This window comes from Prionailurus bengalensis, chromosome E3 (genome assembly GCF_016509475.1).
Source record: "Prionailurus bengalensis isolate Pbe53 chromosome E3, Fcat_Pben_1.1_paternal_pri, whole genome shotgun sequence".
Classification (NCBI taxonomy): Eukaryota; Metazoa; Chordata; class Mammalia; order Carnivora; family Felidae; genus Prionailurus; species Prionailurus bengalensis.
Window position 1 is genome coordinate 32,056,013 of NC_057357.1, and position 17,875 is coordinate 32,073,887.

A 17,875-nucleotide genomic window follows, 5' to 3' on the forward strand; every position below is an offset into this window, starting at 1 on the left:
TTTCATTTTTCACTGTCATCCTTTGCCCACAAAGAATTATTGAAACTGGGACCTAACGTCACAAGGTTTGATTTTTCTCAACACTTGTATTTAAGCAGTTAGTGGCAGGATGCAAATTAGACACGAAAGCGACTTTTCACTCTGTCCTGCGCTCCCCCAGATGTGGCGTGAGAAGCAGCTTCTCTGGTTCAGGGACGTGTGAACCCTTGTGGGGCTCTTCTTTGTTTCATTCAGGTGTGGGCTGTGGGCTTCTACAGATGACTGGCGTTGTTGGTTGCTGGAGAGCACCGAAGGCATGGTCAGGAAGGCCGGCAGAGACAGAGACAGAGCTAAGCTGTCCTGTGGGACCCTGACCTGCTTCCAAGGCTGAGACCCAGCGAGCTAGAAGAGAAGGGCTGACAGTCGGGCTTGGGGCTGCTACATCCTGAGGATATTACCAGTGCCGAGTCCTTGCTGGGGACGGGGGTCAGGGGGCGCGGTGGACGGACTTGGAAGACAGAGATCTGCTGGGCTGTGATGTAACCAGCCTCCAAATGGTCGGGCAAAGCCACTCCCTCGTGACAGCCTTGACTAAGCGGGTTTAGGGGGTAAACAGAGAAGGGTCTTTTTTCTGCATGTGAGTCCAGCCAGGGTGGAGAGGAAGGCACAGTTGGTGGTGGTGAGATGAGACAAATAGAGCATTTAGAAGAACCAGAGGCTGCAGACGGACAAGCAAGCCCCATGACTCCTTCAAGGACAGACTGGTTTCCCTCCATGCGTGACAAGGCAGTTGGGACCCATTTGACTTGGTGGATGTGTCAGGAGTGCCTCTTATTTGCCAAATAGATAATCTGCTACAAGTGACCTTTTCTGGAGAGTAGACCAGTAGTGTTAGTTCTGTACGAGGTCTCTCTAGGCAGAAAGCCTTCACTCCGTTTTTTCTTTGTACTTGCTTCCCAACTCCTTTTTTCAGGGAGAGTAGCAGGTGTTCAAAAGTTGTCTCTGGTGTTCTGCTTCGGTTTACAGATTAAAAAGTTGGTTGTCTTGGGGCGCCTGGGTGGCTCAGTGGTTAAGCGTCCGACTCCTGATTTCCTCTCAGGTCATAATCTCCTGGTGGTGAGATTGAGCCCCGAGTCGGGCTCTGCACTGGGCTGGAGCCTGCTTAAGATTCTCTTCCTCTACCCGTCTCCCACTTACGTGCACATGGGCTCTCCCTCTCTCTCTTAAAAAAAAAAAAAAAGAAAGAAAAAAAAAGTTGGCTGTCATCGTGTTCAGAATCCAGGCTAGAAACTTAAAGTTTGAGATCCTGTGAGTGTCCAAGATGAGAATGGAAACGCTCTTCAGTTGGCCTTGAGAGATTAGAATTTAGACTTCTTGTGGGTGTTTGTTGCAAGGAAAGAACGCTAATTTCTGGAAAGCCAATTCTGGGGTCTTGACACAAAGTCTCCAGGAAGCATAGCCACCACTGCCTGGACCACTCAGGCTCAGGGGTCGGCTTCCCTCCCGAAATACCTGCCAACCTGGGCCTCGTCAGGCACATCCTGTTGGCTGGGTAAATGCTTAGAAGCTTTAAAAGCTAATGAGCATACTTGTCTCTGGTTCTAAGAAAGCGTTTATATATGGTATATAATCTCCCTGCCCCCTTCTTCAACTCCACCAACTTGAGTATGGTATAAAAAGTGACCATGAAAACTCACATGCAGGTTGATGTGGACAAGTTAGGGCTGACTTAGCCCTGCAGAGCAGTGCAGCCTGATCCTGACTGCCTGGGAGATTCAGAACCGAATTTGTCAGTTTCAGAAGTACATTCTGGTGTCAGAGAAGCAGCCACATGTCTACACAGAGAAAAGGAAATCAATCTCCTTTTTTAATCCAGGGTGGTTTCCTGGCCTATAAGACAGCACGTTGTATTGCCACAAGGTATTGTGGGTCTTAAGAGACAGCCCACAGGCAGCAAAAGTTCTTTGAACTTTATACAGGCCTGTGCAAATGACAGGTGTCTTATAGAAGTGTAGGGTAGATTCTGTCCTAGCAACCTACAGTGAATGGGGACCGGGTGACTTTTGACCATATTAGTAATACACAGTTGAATTCAGATCTACACGGGCAAATTGAGGACTAGAAATGGTAAATAAGGTTAATATCAAAAATGTATTTCTAAATACGTTTTTTTCCCGGCGTCTATAAAAACAAGATTATATAAAACAGTAATAGAACACGGAATTACCGGGTTTGTAATCGAAGAGGTGGAAAAGCAATAATAGCACAAGAACAGGAAGAGGGAAAAGCTAGTTTGGAGAAGTTTCCAGATCTTCCTGGAATTAAGCTAGTAGAAATCTCAAGTAGAAATTCTGAAATTCTGAAAAAAATGTATACAGCGATCCCCAGAGCAACTGCTAAGGATAGAACAACAACAAAAAGGTTTAAAATCATTAAAGGAAGGGCGCCCGGGTGACATTTGACTCTTGATTTTGGCTCAGGTCATCATCTCACAGTTCATAGGATGGAGACCAGAGTCTTGGGATTCTCTCTCTCCGCCTCTCTCAAAATAAGTAAACATTAAAAAAAATCATTAAAGGAATTAATATACTAGCAAACATCCACTTAATACAAAAGGAAGAGCGAACAAAAGGAGAGATACAAGACAAATAGTAAAATGGTACATGTAAATAAGTTACCAACGTTTCGGGCCTCAGTGGTGGACACGCTGAATGTCCTGGGCCCCTAGCAAGGTAGCCACTGGTGGCCACATTTTATATCCCTGGAAACCAGACCCAAGGCTCACACAGCTGCCCTGTGGCAGAGGGGAGGTCTCACCCTAACTGCTGGGTCTGAGCCATGCTTTTTGTTTGTGTTTTGCCTGCAATCATAACTGCTTTGTTCCCTCTGCCTTTTATTTGCCTAGTTTGTAGTCATTTACAGAGATCTACGGCCCCCAGAGCTGTTTAATGATTAGTGCCATATGCATTTGTCCCTCTCCCTCATGGAAACGACTCCATCCCATCTCATCCCCTGGCTTGTCCTTTATAATCCCAAAACGTATTCAGAAAGGACCTAACCTTCAGAGTCAGGGAAGTGTTGAGAGTCAGCAGTGGGTCGCTGGAGCAGCTTCTTGGGGGTGGGGGTGGGGGCTGCCTCTGAGTCTGAATTGCTCACCTAGTAGCTTTGCCGCCTCAGGCAAGTGACTCTTCCAAGCCTCGGTTTTTCTTCCCATCTGTGAAGCTAGTACAGGCGGCACGCACCCTCCCCCAAGGGCTGTGGTGCAAGGGATGATAGTAGGCTTAATTGAGGCAGGTCATGGACACTGAGAGACTACAGTAACTAAGAATAAGACCTCACTATGGGCCTGCCATTTTCCATAAATCCCATTGATCCTCAAAACAACCCTGTCAGAGAGGCACTCCTATTACCCCCACTTTACAGACTTGCAAACCGAGGCCGAGTGACCTCTCCTGCCCGCCTCACTCCTGGGTCCTTGGACACTTCTCATCTCTGCCCGTATTTTCTTTCAATACGGCGGAGATAATGAACGGTACCTATGTCCCCGGAGCCTGTACGGACTCGCGGGCACGAATGCCGTCGTCATTATGGCACCTAAAATGCGGCAGGCCGAGCTGGGAGCCCCGACGGCCGGTGGCTGCCTGCAGGCGCAGTGAGCGGATCCCGGTGAGGACTGGAAAGACGCTCGACCCGCGACTGCGCAGACTCCGCGGACGGAGGGCGGGGCCTGTGGGAAGACCGCCGGGCCGCAGGTGGCACTTGCGGGGAGGCCGTCTGCGCAGGCTCCGCGGGCGAGGGGCGTGGCTCGATCGGGGGCGGGGCTGTCAGGCGGGGCCGGCGTGCGCGCAGACTCCGTCAGCGGGGGGGGGCGGGGTCCGCCGGGAGGTGCCGGCGTCCGCGCAGGCTCCGCGGGCGGGGGCGGAGCCGCCTGCGCGGGGGCGGGCTTCGCGACGGCGGCGGGGCTGACGTGGAGGGTCCGGGTTAGCGGGCGCGGCGAACTGCGGGATTGGGGAGCGACGGGCCGGGCCGGGCCCTGTGGCCCGAAGCGGCGGCGGCGGTATAAAGCCGGCGACAGGGAGCATGTAATGTCGGAATGCGGAGGCCGCGGCGGCGGCAACAGCAGCAGCAGCAGCGACGACGCCGAGGACGAGGGTGGCGGCGGCGGCGGCGGCTCCGCGGGCTCCGGCTCCTTCAGCCCGGCCCCGGCCGGAGCGTCCTCGGCGGGCCGGCTCCGCCGCGGGCTGCGCGGCGCCTCCCTCATGGCGCGCCGGCGGCCCGAGCTGCTCTGCGGGGCCGTGGCGCTCGGCTGCGCGCTGCTCGTCGCCCTCAAGTTTACCTGCAGGTGAGGCGGCCCGCGTCCCCGGGGCCCCGGCCCGGCGGCGGCGCAGGACCCGCTCCGGGCCCGCAGGGTCGGGGGTCGTCGCGGCCTTCGCGTGCAGCGACGGGCTCGACTCTCCCCAGCCTGCAGCCGAGCCCGCCACCTGGCCCTCCCGCCCGCCCGCCAGCCAGCCAGCCAGCCACCGGGAGAGGTTTTCGGGCGCTGCCCGGGGCCCCTTCCTCCCGATTTAGCAGCGAGGGAAGTGCGCCAGCTTCTGAGCTGCTCGTCACCTGTGGGGGTTATGCACCTGCCACTTCTGCCCAGGCTGTAGGGCCCTCATTTAACACGCATTTTGTTGCCCTTGTGCGTCGCGTGTGATGATTCACAGCTGTTGGAGCCCTTGGAGAATTCGTGCATCCATCGATCTAAAGATTATTTATCCACACGTGCCGTGCGGGGAGCGCTCATCCGGGGGAGCGTTGGCGATAAAAAAATCACACTCTCCTTTCCAGTGGGTGGGACAGGCAGAAAACAACTTCATGGCATTTTGAAGGACTTTTGGAAGTGCTGTGCAGGCAATAATAGAAGGGATACGAGGGTGGGGCAGATAGGCCTTCGCGACGGAGCGACCAGGAAGCTCATACAGGAAGGAGGAAGGGGCCAGCATTGGGAAGATTTGGGGGAAGAGTGTCCGAGCTAGAGGGAGCGCAAGTGCAAAGCGCGGGCCAGCTGGTGTTTTCCTGGAACTGGAAGGAAAGCCCGAGGAGGCTGGAGCACAGTGAACAGGAAGAATTAAAAGTTTATGTGCTGGTTTTGGGGGAAGGGACGCAGGTACAAATGTTAATTCAAATTTCAGGAGTGTTGGGGGCGTCTGGGTGGCTCAGTTAAGTATCTGCTTTCGGATCAAGTCACGACCTCAGGGTTCCCGATTCCTGAGTTCGAGCCCCACATCCGTGCTGACAGCGCAGAGCCTGCTTGGGATTCTCTGTCCCTTTCTCAGCCCTCCCCCGCTTGGGCAATCGCTCGCTCTCAAAAAAGTAAACTTAAAAAAAATAAAACAAATTTCAGGAGTACTTTTGGTCTCCCAAGTCTTCAGTATTATCTCCTGGGACTTCCATTGTAGAAGTCTCGGTTGCAACTGACTGGCATATTAGCTAAGAGGAAGATTTCCCCTTGGAGCATTTGTACTGAGTATGTTCTGCATAGTATGTGGCCCCCGTTGTCAGAGAGGCATCAGAGGCTTGGGAATTTTGGTGGAAAGAGAGTAGATTATAACCGCCCTTGAACATTTGCCAAGTGCCAGGTGCTATGCTGCCCGCTGGGCGAAGGGGGCCGTCCTGTCCATGTTAGTGCCCAGCAGTAGCCTGGCTTGTAGCTACTAAATGCCAGTAGCACGCAGCCCTAGGTATGATAACCGGCACTGTCTCCAGACGTTGCCAAGTGTCCCCTGGGGAACAAAATTGCCTCCTCGAGAACTGTAGCGAACATCAGTGCATGTATTCATTCAACGCATAATCTGAGAGCCTGGCCTGGACCCTTTAAATCTCAATCCTCAGTAAAGCCTGGGTATATTTTTTTTGCTTCCAACTGATAGATGAAGAAATTGAGCTTTGGTCCGGTTACAGACTTGCCCAAAATCACCCCCCACCCCCCCATTAAGTGACTGATCTGGAATTTGAATCCTTCGTTGTCAGTTCTAGGCTCTTAACCTTGCTCTTCATCACAAGCTGTGCAAAGGAAAATGGATGAAGTATTATACATCGTGAAGTGACAAGGTGTCACGTGGGTTCAGAGTAGGAAGAGAGGTTCCCCCTCTCCAGGGTGGGAAGCTTACCGCTTGTTCATCTGTAGAAAGAATGCTTAGTGTTTGTTCTGAAAGAACCTGACTTGAAATGGCTAAGAAGGTCCTTTGAGATTTGGGGAAGCAGGAATTGTGTAAATCGAGTTACTGGAGCAGGCAGAGCAAGGTCCCTTCCTGCTTCAGGCTAGGAGGGAGCGGTGAATGGCTGCTTGCCTGTCCAGCTTTGCTCTGCTGCTGGCAAATCTGGACCGTCATTCAGTAGGCTGAGATTGATTTTGGACAGTCTCGTTTGATTGAAGGGTGTCATCATCTATTACATACACCAACGTGTCTGGTCCCCTTTTTCTATTTTACTTTTAAGATTTTTGCGTTAATGAAGACAGAGGTTTCCGGGAGAGTAGGATTTAAAAAAATTTTATTTTCATTAATAGCTCCAGGCTTAAGATCAGTGACAGCCCTTGTCAGTGTTGGTGGCTTAGCTGACTTCAAACCAGATCACATAAAAAAGGTTGATTTAAGGGCGCGTGGGTGTCTTAGTCAGTTGAGCGTCCGACTTTGGCTCAGGTCATGATCTCATAGTTTCTGAGCTGGAGGCTCACATCGGGCTTGCCCCTGTCTGCGCGGAGCCTGCTTGGGACTCTCTGTACCCCTCTTTCTCTGTCCCTTGCTCGCTGTCTTTCTCAACGTTAAAAAAAAAAAAATAAGGTTGGGCATTGAAACACAATAATTGTGCATTTTGGGGGGCCTTAAATCTTTTTTTTTTTTTAAGAGGAAGAGAGAGAGCACACTTGAACGGGGGAGAGGGGCAGAGAGAGAGAGAGAGAGAGAGAGAGAGAGAGAATCTTAAGCAGGCTCCACCCCATGACCCTGGGATCATGACCTGAGCTGAAACCAAGAATCAGATTCTCAAACCGACTGAGCCCCCTAGGCCCCTTTAATCTTTATTTACCTGCCTTTCTCTGCAGTGGATCTCCATACCTTCATCCTGCTCTCTTTCCTTTCACCCTGGTTTTGGAGGGAAAAAAGTTGTGTGTCTGTATCTATATATGTACTTGTGCGTATATTCATTTTGCTTTATCACATTTTCTAATTTCAAAGCTGCTTCAGGTCCTCTTTGGATGGAGGTGTAGGGGTGTGTGTATTTCTTCTAAAACTTGGGAGCTGCAGCCTGCCTGTTTTGTTTGCAAGCAGCTCTGGAGTCTTTTGTACCTGAGACTACTTACTAGCCTTCAAAGCTGCAGGAAATCTTTGATCTAGATACAGTGTCTCAAAAATGTGTAGCGAACTTAAGAGTTAAATGGAAGCTTGTCAACCTTTCTGGTGGAGCAGAGGCAGATGTTTCTCTTCCCTGGTTAATGTTTCCCTTTTGATGGGCCACGTGTTTACCTGGCTGACTTAGTCTAGGACCTGCTCTGAGCACGCGGTGCAGTAATACTGAGTTCGTCAGTGCCCTTTGTCTGGCTGTCACAGACCTACGTTTTTCCTCAGATTGCGTCATTTCACACTCTGCACCCAGTTTGAATAGTAGAAAAGGACTTCCAAGGAGGGGAACTTGGGGGCTTTTAATAATGTGTCACACACAGGGCCTCCGTCATCTCTTTGCATGATTGCCTGTTTTTCGGGTCTCAGCTTAAAAGATGCCCTGTCACCTGCCAAATCACCCTGTCCATTTTCCACGCAGCCGTGATCTTTTTGTCTGTTGCTTATGTGTTTGGTTGTCGGCCTGTCTCCTTCCTCGAGAAAGTAAGTCCCTTGAGGATGTTATTACGCCCTCTGCTATAGCCTTGGTACCTGTAGTGCAGTTTCTGAAGTGTAAACAACATGTGCTTGATGAGCATTTTTTTAATTACTGGGTAAGTGACCGAGTTTTTCAGGTTATAAAGACATTTTGCCTAAGCTCCCTGACTGCTGGGTTGAAACGTTAGTTTGAGTGAGTAAATAGGGGATTTGCTCTTTGGTACTACCACTCCTTTAGGATATTGATAGTTTTTGGCTAAAATAGGGAAGTAGTAATTTTAAATCTGTCTTGTTAATTCAGGAAGCTAACAACTTCTCGATGCAGAGGAAGGTGTGGGTTCCTTCCCTTGTGCTGTATGACCCAAGACTCTTAGAGGAGTCTGGGTCTTGGGTGTTGACACTTTCTTTTTTGCTTCTAAATACCTGTCTGTCTGCTGCATGTCTCAGAGCTGGCAGCGCTTCCCTCCTCGTTCTTCCTTCCTGCTCCTCTGCTGTGTTCTGAGAAACCAGATCATCAGGTTCATTTGGACACATCTGTGAAGTTAGAACTTAAGGATGTGGCCCTTAGGATCGTCCCTAGTAAAACACATGGGCCTCTGGTACTTGGGTTCTGAGTGTTCTTCATAATGTCTATCTGTATGGGTTTTATATTTAATTTCCTTTTGTGTATGTTCAGGTGAGGTGAGTAGGGTGGGTTTGTTCATTTCACAAATTATTGAACTTCAGAGTACCAGGCGCTATAAATCGTGAGGATCTACCAGTGGAAAAGATAGGGTTCTTGCCCTCATGCAGTTAATGACGTGGTAGAGTAGATAAGTAATCGGTAAAAGAAGTAAGTTACCGATTGTGGTGAGGGGTATAAAGACAACGAAGAGGGAGCTGAGAGAAGTCAGGGCTCCCGCTTCAGTTGTCAGAGTGAGCCTTGCTGACGAGGGGGCACAGCGGCCAAGCTTTTTTCCTCACCAGCTTCATTGTGGTGTATGTTACACTCAGTGGAATTACACATGTGACACGTACAGGTTGATGACATAAGTTTAACTACCTCCATGCTTTCAGTTGAGACGCGTAAGATTTCCTTCTCCCCAGAACGTGTCCTTTCTGGAAACGTATAAATGCATTAATGTCGTTCGTATTCTTTAGTGTCTTGCTTCTTTCATTTGGTGTACTTATTTTGAGACTCATCCAATTATAGTATGTTTCAGTTCTTTTTTTTTTTTTTAAGTTTTGCTTATTTATTTTTTAGAGAGCGTGTGTGTGCACGTGTGTGTGAGGGAGAGAACCCCAAACAGTCTCTGCTCTGTCCCTCTGGAGCCGGATGCATGGGGCTCGAACCCACAAACTGTGCTATCATGGCCTGAGCTGAAGTTGGACACAACCAACTGAGCCACCCAGGCGCCCCTGTTTCAGTTCTTACGGTGGGTCTTGCTTCATTATCCAGTCTGGCATTCTCTTCCTCTTAACTGGATGGTTTAGTCCTTTTATGTTTAATGGAATGATGGATATTGTTGGAAATAAGTCTACTTTCTGGCTATTTGTTTTCCATTTTTGTTCGTTTCTTGATCCTTCTGCTTTTTGGGTTAATGGAGTATTTTCTCGGGTCCCATTTTTATTCTGTTGGTTTCTTGGCTACACCACCATTATGGTTTTATGCCATGTTAGTGCAGATGTGTGAACAGCTCAAGGTGTTCCTAGGCTCCTTTCACATGGTGGGATATGCAGCCTCTGCCAAGACCGTTTTTGTCTTGATGGGAAAAGTCGTGGCGGCTCTGTGACTTCAGATCACTCAGTTTTTCCTGTCTCCTCTTGATCTCTCCCTTTTGAGAACCTCAGGGATTCAGGAAGCCTGGTGTCCAGTTAAAATGGGCTGTTACTTTGTTGTTCATCATTACTAGCCCTGGGATCATGATACTGTGGTGGCTCAGTCAGTTAAGTGTTTGACTTCAGCTCAGGTCATGATCATTGTGGTTTGTGAGTTCAGGCCCCGCGTCGGGCTCTATGCTGACAGCTTGGAGCCTGGAGCCTGCTTCAGATTCTGTGTCTCCCTCTCTCTCTCTGCCCCTCCCCTACTCACCCTCTGTCTCTCTCAAGAATAAATAAGCATTAAAAAAAATTTTTTTTTTAAGTTACTTTACCAGAAAAGTGGGTTTATTCAGGAACAGCAGAGAACTGTAATCTGGGACATACAAGCTCTGGCAGGCCGTAGGCAAGTCCCACATACAAAGGAGAGGAACATTATTTTATGGAGAAAGAGGAAATCGGGAGGGGTTGTTGTGAATGAAAGTAAATTGGAGAGAAGCAAGAGTTCAGGGGGATGACAGTTTTTCATTGGCTCATCGCTGATGAAGTGGTCAGTTTTGGGTAGTAGGTGTTCTGTCTTTTCCTCTTGGGGTCCCTATTTCTTTTCCTGTTGAGGATTCTCCTGTTGGAGTCTGTAATTGATCATTTGCCCTGTAATTGACCTGGAGAGGTGCTGGCTCCCCCCATCTGGCCCCCCAACTCCATTATAGTGATGCTTCCCAATATGTATTACTTCTGCCAGAATGCCCTGGATAAGTACAGGCCAACTCCAGCTAAGAAACTTAATGTTTTCTCGAAGTTCAGTTGATGTAAGAATTTGCCATACAAATCTTAGTAGCGGTAGCCCGCGTGTGCTCCCTCCCCTTAGTTCTGAGCCAGCTCGCTGGTTGTTCTGACGTTGTGGCTCCTGCCACAGAGAGCCGAGGATGGAGTGTTTGGGGTGTGGGAGGGAAGAATATAGGTTATTCCAAGACATCCTCCTTGTCTGCTGCCTTTCCATCCCACATCGGGGGAGACAATATTAGAAAGGCGTTTTCAGCTTATCGTTCATGTCTTGCTTGCTTTCTCTCAGCTAAGTATCGCCTTAGCACAGAATATTTTTTACTCCAGGACAGTGGTTTGGGAACTCCTTTTCCTTACGCCAGAGATTTGTCTGTTAAGCTCTGTTCTCCTTCCACATGAAGCTGTCCTCAGAAGAAGATAAACCTAGCGATCTTGTCTGTGTTTGCTCTTTTCTAGTCGAGCAAAAGATGTGATAATACCAGCAAAGCCACCTGTCAGCTTTTTCTCCTCGAGGTCTCCGGTTCTTGACCTCTTCCAGGGGCAGCTGGACTACGCAGAGCACGTTCGCCGGGATTCAGAGGTGGTGCTGCTGTTTTTCTACGCTCCGTGGTGCGGACAGTCCATTGCTGCCAGGTCGGAGATTGAGCAAGCAGCGAGTCAGCTGTCGGACCAGGTAATGCTGACGTTGAACCCGAGAGTCGAATCGAGTGACCGTGTGCTGGGCGGGTCGTTCCCACAGAGGCACACGTTGCCCCGCTGGCTGAGTTAGCCCGGGTGAGGGCCCGGAGCCTCGCTTCATCCATCGTGAAGGCTTCTGCAAACAAACAGGATTTCTGGCTGGGAGGGTCATAGGTGGGTAGCGGCCGGAGAGGAAGCCGAAGGTGCATTTCCCTGTAGCACAGCTCAGTGCTCACCGAAGGGGCCCATGCTGTTTGGTTTCAGTGCTGGAAGACGTAGTTGACTCTCCTTTTGGTATTTGATTAGTTGTTTACCCTAAGACAAATTTATGTGTCATGAGTACTACGTAGCAGTATTTAAAAATACTTGAAAAAAAAAAAAATACTTGGACCAGAGAGCCATATGCAACAGATACTTAATGAAGGTCACCTTTGGGCTCAGACACGAGGGATATATGGGCCCGTGAGTCCTCTTTGTGGCAGTGGTTTTCGACTCAGTGGGTCCCCGTTGCCATTTATGCAACAAGCATTTTGTGATGTGCCATTTTTTTTCTGTCCTGAAAAGGAATTCATAGGTGATAAAATTTCCCTGCACATATGATTTCAAGATACTCAGTACACTAATCACAGCATAAAGGTGGGGGAGGCCAAAATAATGTATAACTAGCCCATGTGTGTTTCCGTATGTAAACGCTCAGGCAAGGTAGTCTCTGTCCGTTTATGTGGTACGACTGCGGGTGGGCGATTGGAAATGCAGACTCATAAAGGTGTGGTGTGTCAGAAACTCCGTTACCGGAGGGGCTCTGCTTACGGTGATTCGAGTTTCCTAAGTGGTGAACAACTCTTGGTAAGGTCCGGAACCAGTCTTTGCTGCCCTGTATTTATATAGGTGTTGCCTTCCGGAGAAATTGGGTGAATACAAAAACCATAATGTGGATTCACATATAAAAAGGAGTTTGGTCCTAGGCTTGAGTGATAAACGGGTTTTCCCCCCACATCGTTTGGACGTTTAAAGCTGCTCCGGGATGACGCAACATCATCCCAGACGTACCCCTAGGGCAACCCCTGCCCACACATGCCCTGCAGCATCTGGGTCATTGCAGCCCCTGCCCACACATGCCCTGCAGCATCTGGGTCATTGCAACAAGCCAGAGAGCGAGCCTCCTACAGATTTCTGAGAGGCGGCTGCTGGGAACCACTGATCTGAGGTGACTCCTGCAGGCAGCTGGGGTCCCAAGTTTCTTTGGAACTCTGGGTTGGTTCTTCTTAGTAACAGTGTTATAAATGCTGGTGAGGCTTTTTGCCCGGCCTGGCAAAGCCTTTCAAGCCGTTATATATATCCCTGAATGTGGTGCAAAGCACTGTTTAAATCTAGCTCTTCATTGTACTTCTGTTTCCAATGACATGGATTCTCAGGGGTGTGATTCTGTGCTCTGACTTGGGACCCAGGGGATCAGTCAATTCCCTGTGCTCCCTTTACTCTCCTCCCCCTTGAAAAATGGCTAGTAAGAGCTGCACCTGGCTGGCTCAGTTGGCACAGCAAGTGACTCTTATTCTTAGGGTCATGAGTTCAAGCCCCACGTTGGGCAGTAGAGCTCACTTCAAAAAAAAAAAAAAAAAAATTCAAATAACCTGGTAGACCCTTCCAGGGAGGAAACAGGAACTCTACTGGAGCCCTGGGAGGCAGGTGTTCCCCAGGCCTTCCCCAAGTTTTCTGAAATTAGAGAACATGTGGGGAACACGGGGAGAATGTACTGTGTTCCAGGGTGTCGGTTATTTGCCGTCTAACCGTCCTTCCGAGTGACGGTGGGCACGGCGTTCTGGTGTGCCGGGCTCTGTGCTTTCTCCCGGCAGCCCTGGGGCTGGCACTCACGTCCCTGTTGTCGGAAGCGGGACCTCACACCTCCACGGTGGCCCGCTCGGCTAGAGATCACATGACAAGTGGCGGAGGTGATGGTGCCATCCACAACTAATGGGCACTGCTTTTTTCACATTTTTTTTTTTTCCCAGCTCCTTCCAAATGGAGAGCTTAGGTTATTCTGTGTTCTCACTAGGGAGAAGGAGGGGGTTTATTCTTGGAAACAGGCAAAAAATCTTTTAAGCCATACCGCTTAGTAAAATTAGCAAATGTGGTAGAGTGTGCCCTATTTTTGAGTAAAAAAGATGTCCCCTTAAGTAAAGATTTTGTTGCTTTTCTTTTCCGTAAATGGCTCCATAGAGCCTCTACAGAGTTTAGAGCGATACTGCTACTTAGTAAGTACAAGGAAGGCATTTGAAAGTGAGTTTTCATTTGTAGTTTTCATATTTTTTCGATGTTCTTATGAAAATTTCTTCACGTAGCAAAGATGAAGGAGTTTATATATACCTGCCACGAGAGTTTTGTTATTCACATTTTATTGTGCTTGTTTTATCATGTATTCATTCATCTTATTACTCCTCTAGTCAGTGGTTCTCAACTGGAAGAAGTTTTCTCCCCCAGAGAACCGTGAGCCAGGGTTTGGGGCCATTTTTGGTTACCGCTGCTCTGGAGGGGGAGCTGCTGGCCTGGGGTGGGTAGAGGCCAGGTTACTCCCGGACATGGCGCCCCCAGCGTGGGGGACGGCCCCGCACAACAGAAATGCACGTAACACAGACCCTCCTAACGACAGAAGGCCAAAATAGCCGCAGTGCAAAAGCTGAGAAACTCTGCTCTAATCTATTAACTCATCTTGGTTTGGGGACGTTTCAAAGTAGATTGGAGATTTAAATACTGCAGCATCTACCTATAAATATGTATTTAACTCATACTTTTGCTGTGTAATATTCCATTTCAGAGCATGCCTTAATCATCTGTTATCATTATTCGTGTTTAATATAGCCATTAATAACGGTCCTTTGGCTTTAGCGATGTTTTATTTGCAGGTATTTTTTTTTTTTCCTTCTCATACCCTCAGTTTGACTATCAAAAGACCTGTCTTTCTTTCTACTGAGTTTTAGTGTAATGCTTGCTCATTCACTTTAGAATTCAAAGCAAATCCAGGCTCCTGGGTGGCTCAGTCAGCTAAGCGTCCGACTTCGGCCCAGGTTATGATCTCAAGGCTTGTGAGTTCGAGCCCCGTGTCCAGCGCTGTGCTGACAGCTCAGAGCCTGCAGCCTGCTTCGGATTCTGTCTCCCTCCTTCTCTCGCTCACCTTCTATCTCTCTCTGTCTCTCCCTCTCTCAATAATAAACATGAAAAATATTTTTTAGGTTTCAAATGAAACCATTTCCCTCTTGGGCTAAACTATAAAATGCTACTAAAATGCTAGCGTCTGAGCTAGACACATAGAGGAGAGTCTTTCTTTTTAATTGCAGAGGTAAATGATGATCTTCTTTGAATACTCAAAATAATTTTTTTTCATACTTTGTGTTTCAGAGAGGAATGGTTCCATTTCTATAATTTTATCTTTAAAATCTTGGTAATTTTTCAGTTGTTATTCATAGTCATTTGAAACCTTTTTTGGCTCTGCAGGTGTTGTTTGTGGCAATTAACTGTTGGTGGAACCAGGGGAAATGCAGAAGACAGAAGCACTTCTTTCATTTCCCTGTAATACATCTGTATCATCGGAGGTAAGAACTGTTAACTAGTTTTCAGATTTTGATTTCTAATTCCAATTAAGTTCCAAAGCAAATTCTTTTTTCTGTTTAAAAGTATTAGATATTCACTGTGGGGAATTGAGAAAATACAGAGAAACAAAACTACATCAGTTAAAGGTTCTGGATATTTTATCAACCTTACATAATCTCTGTGTGTTTTGATTTATATCTTCTTGTGACTCTACATACCCACCCTCTTTTTTTTTTTTTAATAAAAAAAAAAGGGGGGTCATGTAGTGATAGTATTTTCTAAACTGCTTTTTCTTGCTTTTGTGAAAATCTTGTCATGCCATTACATAGTCTACAGCATTGTTTTTGATAATTCTGGCACCCCATTGTGTGGCTGTATATCGCGGATAACCTACAAGTATTTTATTGTGTGAGAATACACAGAAGTCCTTACCCTGCTACCTGGCAACATAGCATAGTCAGGAAGGAGTCGTAGCATCTTTTCAAGTGGGACGAAAATTACTACGAGTCCTCAATCCTGTGCCCTTAATACTGAAACCCAGAGAGCTTTGAAACCCTAAAAGGTTTTCATAGATTTTGTCCCCCAGTGCATTCATCTAGCCCGAAGTAACAAGAGGCTGCCTTTAGTCTGTATCCCACTTAGGGAGTCAGTTTATTATGCTGCACAAATACTGGTGTTTGAGTTTGGAGTACTGCCCAGACCTTGCCGTGTGTGTTAAATAATGTCTTAAATCTGACTTGAAGGAGTTTGAAGAAAGGGGAGGGCTTCAGTGTAGTTGGCTTGAAGTTTGTTAATGAAGGTAAAATGGGCACGGAAGCTTTCATTAGTAAAAGAGCTTTTCTTTTTATGCTGCATTTTTCCCTCCTCTGTCTGAACTTCTTGGGTTTCCGTCAGTGGGGATTTATGACAGACATCATCAAAGTATCACTTGCGGACTGTCATGCTCCATCACACTTCACGTTTCCAGTACAAAATGTTGTGTGGCTCGTAGAACTGTTGTTTGTTAGGAGCTGGTAAATAATACTTGAGCAAAAATGCACTTTTTTACCCCGTCTCCACCTTCAAAGTCTATTCTACATAGAAGAATCCTTCTCATGTCGTAATGTTAGATTTGAAGACGTAAAAGCTCTGTGCTCTGTAATGGGATCAGTAAGTTTGCCCTGCGAAGGTCCCTGCATTTCTTTTTCGGGGGGCTAGGAAATAGGGCCCAGGTGCCTAGCGAGGAGGATAGGCCTTGCAACTCTAGGTAAGCACGCCAGCTGCCCAGAGGTGGGCTTAGCTTGATGTGATATTGCAATCAGGAGAGTTCCCTTGAACACAGTGCAAAATACCATTTGGGGCCGTATGGCTGTGCAGTGTATTGTCTTACCCTGTTTTCTTAGATTTATAGAAAGAGTGCAAGGCCACGCAGAGAACCTTAGAAGCATCTAGTGCAGCCTTCTCATTTTCCTGATGAGGGATTCGAGGTTGCGCTGCCCTCGAAGTGTGGCCCCTCCTCTTCGCCTGTTGAGTGTTACTTGTTTAAATTAGTTCAGACCTCGTCCGACTCATTTCAGTATCCACCATTCCCAGTGTACCTGAAACAGAAGGTGGTGCTCAGGCACAGAAATGCCTAAAAAGCCCTCTGTTTTATACATAACGCATGTGAACGAATGCGTTTCTTCACCCAAGCTCTCTTGTGACCAGTCAGTAGACTTGAGGTTGTTTTGGTTAATAGCGCTTGCACACGTGGCACTTAGGCCCCGTCACTGGGCAGGACGTTGCAGTTTGTATTTTTGTTGTTGCTGTTTTTGTAACGGCTAAACTAGTGTCGTAGTAGCTGCTTGAAGAAATTAGTAGACTTTCTGTTTTGCTTAAGTGGATTTCATTTTTTGGCGTGTGTTGATACCAGTGAGGAGGAAAGTTTTTTAAAGGCTCTGAAGCAGGGAGTCGTTTCTTAAAACAGTCTCCCCAAGGCCCTGCAGCCCTAGACCAGCTTGTCCTGTGGTCGTGGCAGTGATGGCGTGTTGGTAAAATGCACTGTGCGTCCTGCATTCCGAGGTTCCCTCCGCTTTCACAAGTCACTGGGATCCTTATAGCAACACTCCCGGAGCCTGTTTGCCTGAGTAGATGAGGTTTCCAGATTTTTGGCCCCTTTTTGCGGAAGAAAATAAATTATCAGAAGATTTTTCGATTTCTTTCTTTAAATTAAGCATTGTTGGCAGCCGATGGGGTCGTGGCGGTGGTAATTTTTGAGCTTAAGTTAGTTACAAGTCTTGAATTGATAGAACTGTTAACTCTGTCTCCCAGCTGTGCATGTAGAATGCTGTTTTTACCTTTTTCATGCTAACATTCTTTTGTTTGGCCTCATCTTTTGCAGTACACACTGAGGAATTGTGGTCATCGCATCACATTATGTGTGTGTGTTCATTTACATAACCATTTACTCTTGGGATCTCGCAGCATTTATGTAATTCTTGACTGTTTATCGCTGCAATGAACAGGAAGCATAATGTCAGTTTCTGTGTGGACAGAAGAATGGTTATGGAGTTGTTGAATTTCACCTTACTCCACTTCCCCGCCACATACCCTTCAGTTATATTTGAGGAATGTCTGTATTGTGCAAGATTGAAGAAAGCCATGTGAGGACTCTGATTAGCTTAGAAGGATAACTGAATGTTGGTATTATTGCTTAGCAATGCTAAATCCAATTCCTGGGCATCCCTCAGCACAGCTGGAAAGGAAAATAAGACCATTTTTGCAGGTCCCTGGCTGTGTCCCTTCACATTATCTTATTTTGTTGCAATAAAACTTTAATAGGCTTAAGGTGATTTAGTGATCCCTTGTGTAAGTGCCTGTGGGAATATTTAATAAGTACATTTTAGTAGGTCAAGGGCCAACTGCGTACCTTGTTTCTTATTTAAGAGTGATGTGTAAGGGGTGCCTGGGTGGTTCATTCGATTGAGCCTCTGAGTTGCGCTCAGCTCTTGGCGTCATGGCTCATGGGCTCAAGCCCCACTTCGGGCTCTGTGCTGACGGCTCAGAGCCTGGAGCCTGCTTTGGATTCTCTTGTCTCCCTCTGTCTCTGCCCCTCCCCCACTCATGCTCTCGCGCGCTCTCTGTCTCTCTCTCTCTGTCTTTCTCTCAAAAATAAATAAACAATAAAAAAACGTAAGAGTGATGTGTAAAAGTAAATTCTGCTTGCTGAATTACGTACT

The 17,875-nt window shown here is 47.6% G+C and overlaps 1 protein-coding gene across 2 annotated transcripts in view; it reads left to right on the plus strand.

The window, feature by feature from the left end:
- The first annotated feature begins 3,844 nt into the window (after positions 1-3,844).
- The window catches only part of TXNDC11 (thioredoxin domain containing 11), a 60,224-nt gene continuing 46,193 nt past the window's right edge, over positions 3,845-17,875 (plus strand). The window contains exons 1-3 of one of the 2 annotated variants that reach the window (XM_043560521.1): positions 3,845-4,321; positions 10,872-11,088; positions 14,583-14,680. In XM_043560521.1, the coding sequence (XP_043416456.1) occupies positions 4,065-4,321; positions 10,872-11,088; positions 14,583-14,680 (572 nt within the window). In that variant the 5' untranslated portion in view covers positions 3,845-4,064. Of the gene's footprint in view, positions 4,322-10,871; positions 11,089-14,582; positions 14,681-17,875 lie in introns of those variants that run through there. The other variant, XM_043560522.1, reaches the window with a different exon arrangement.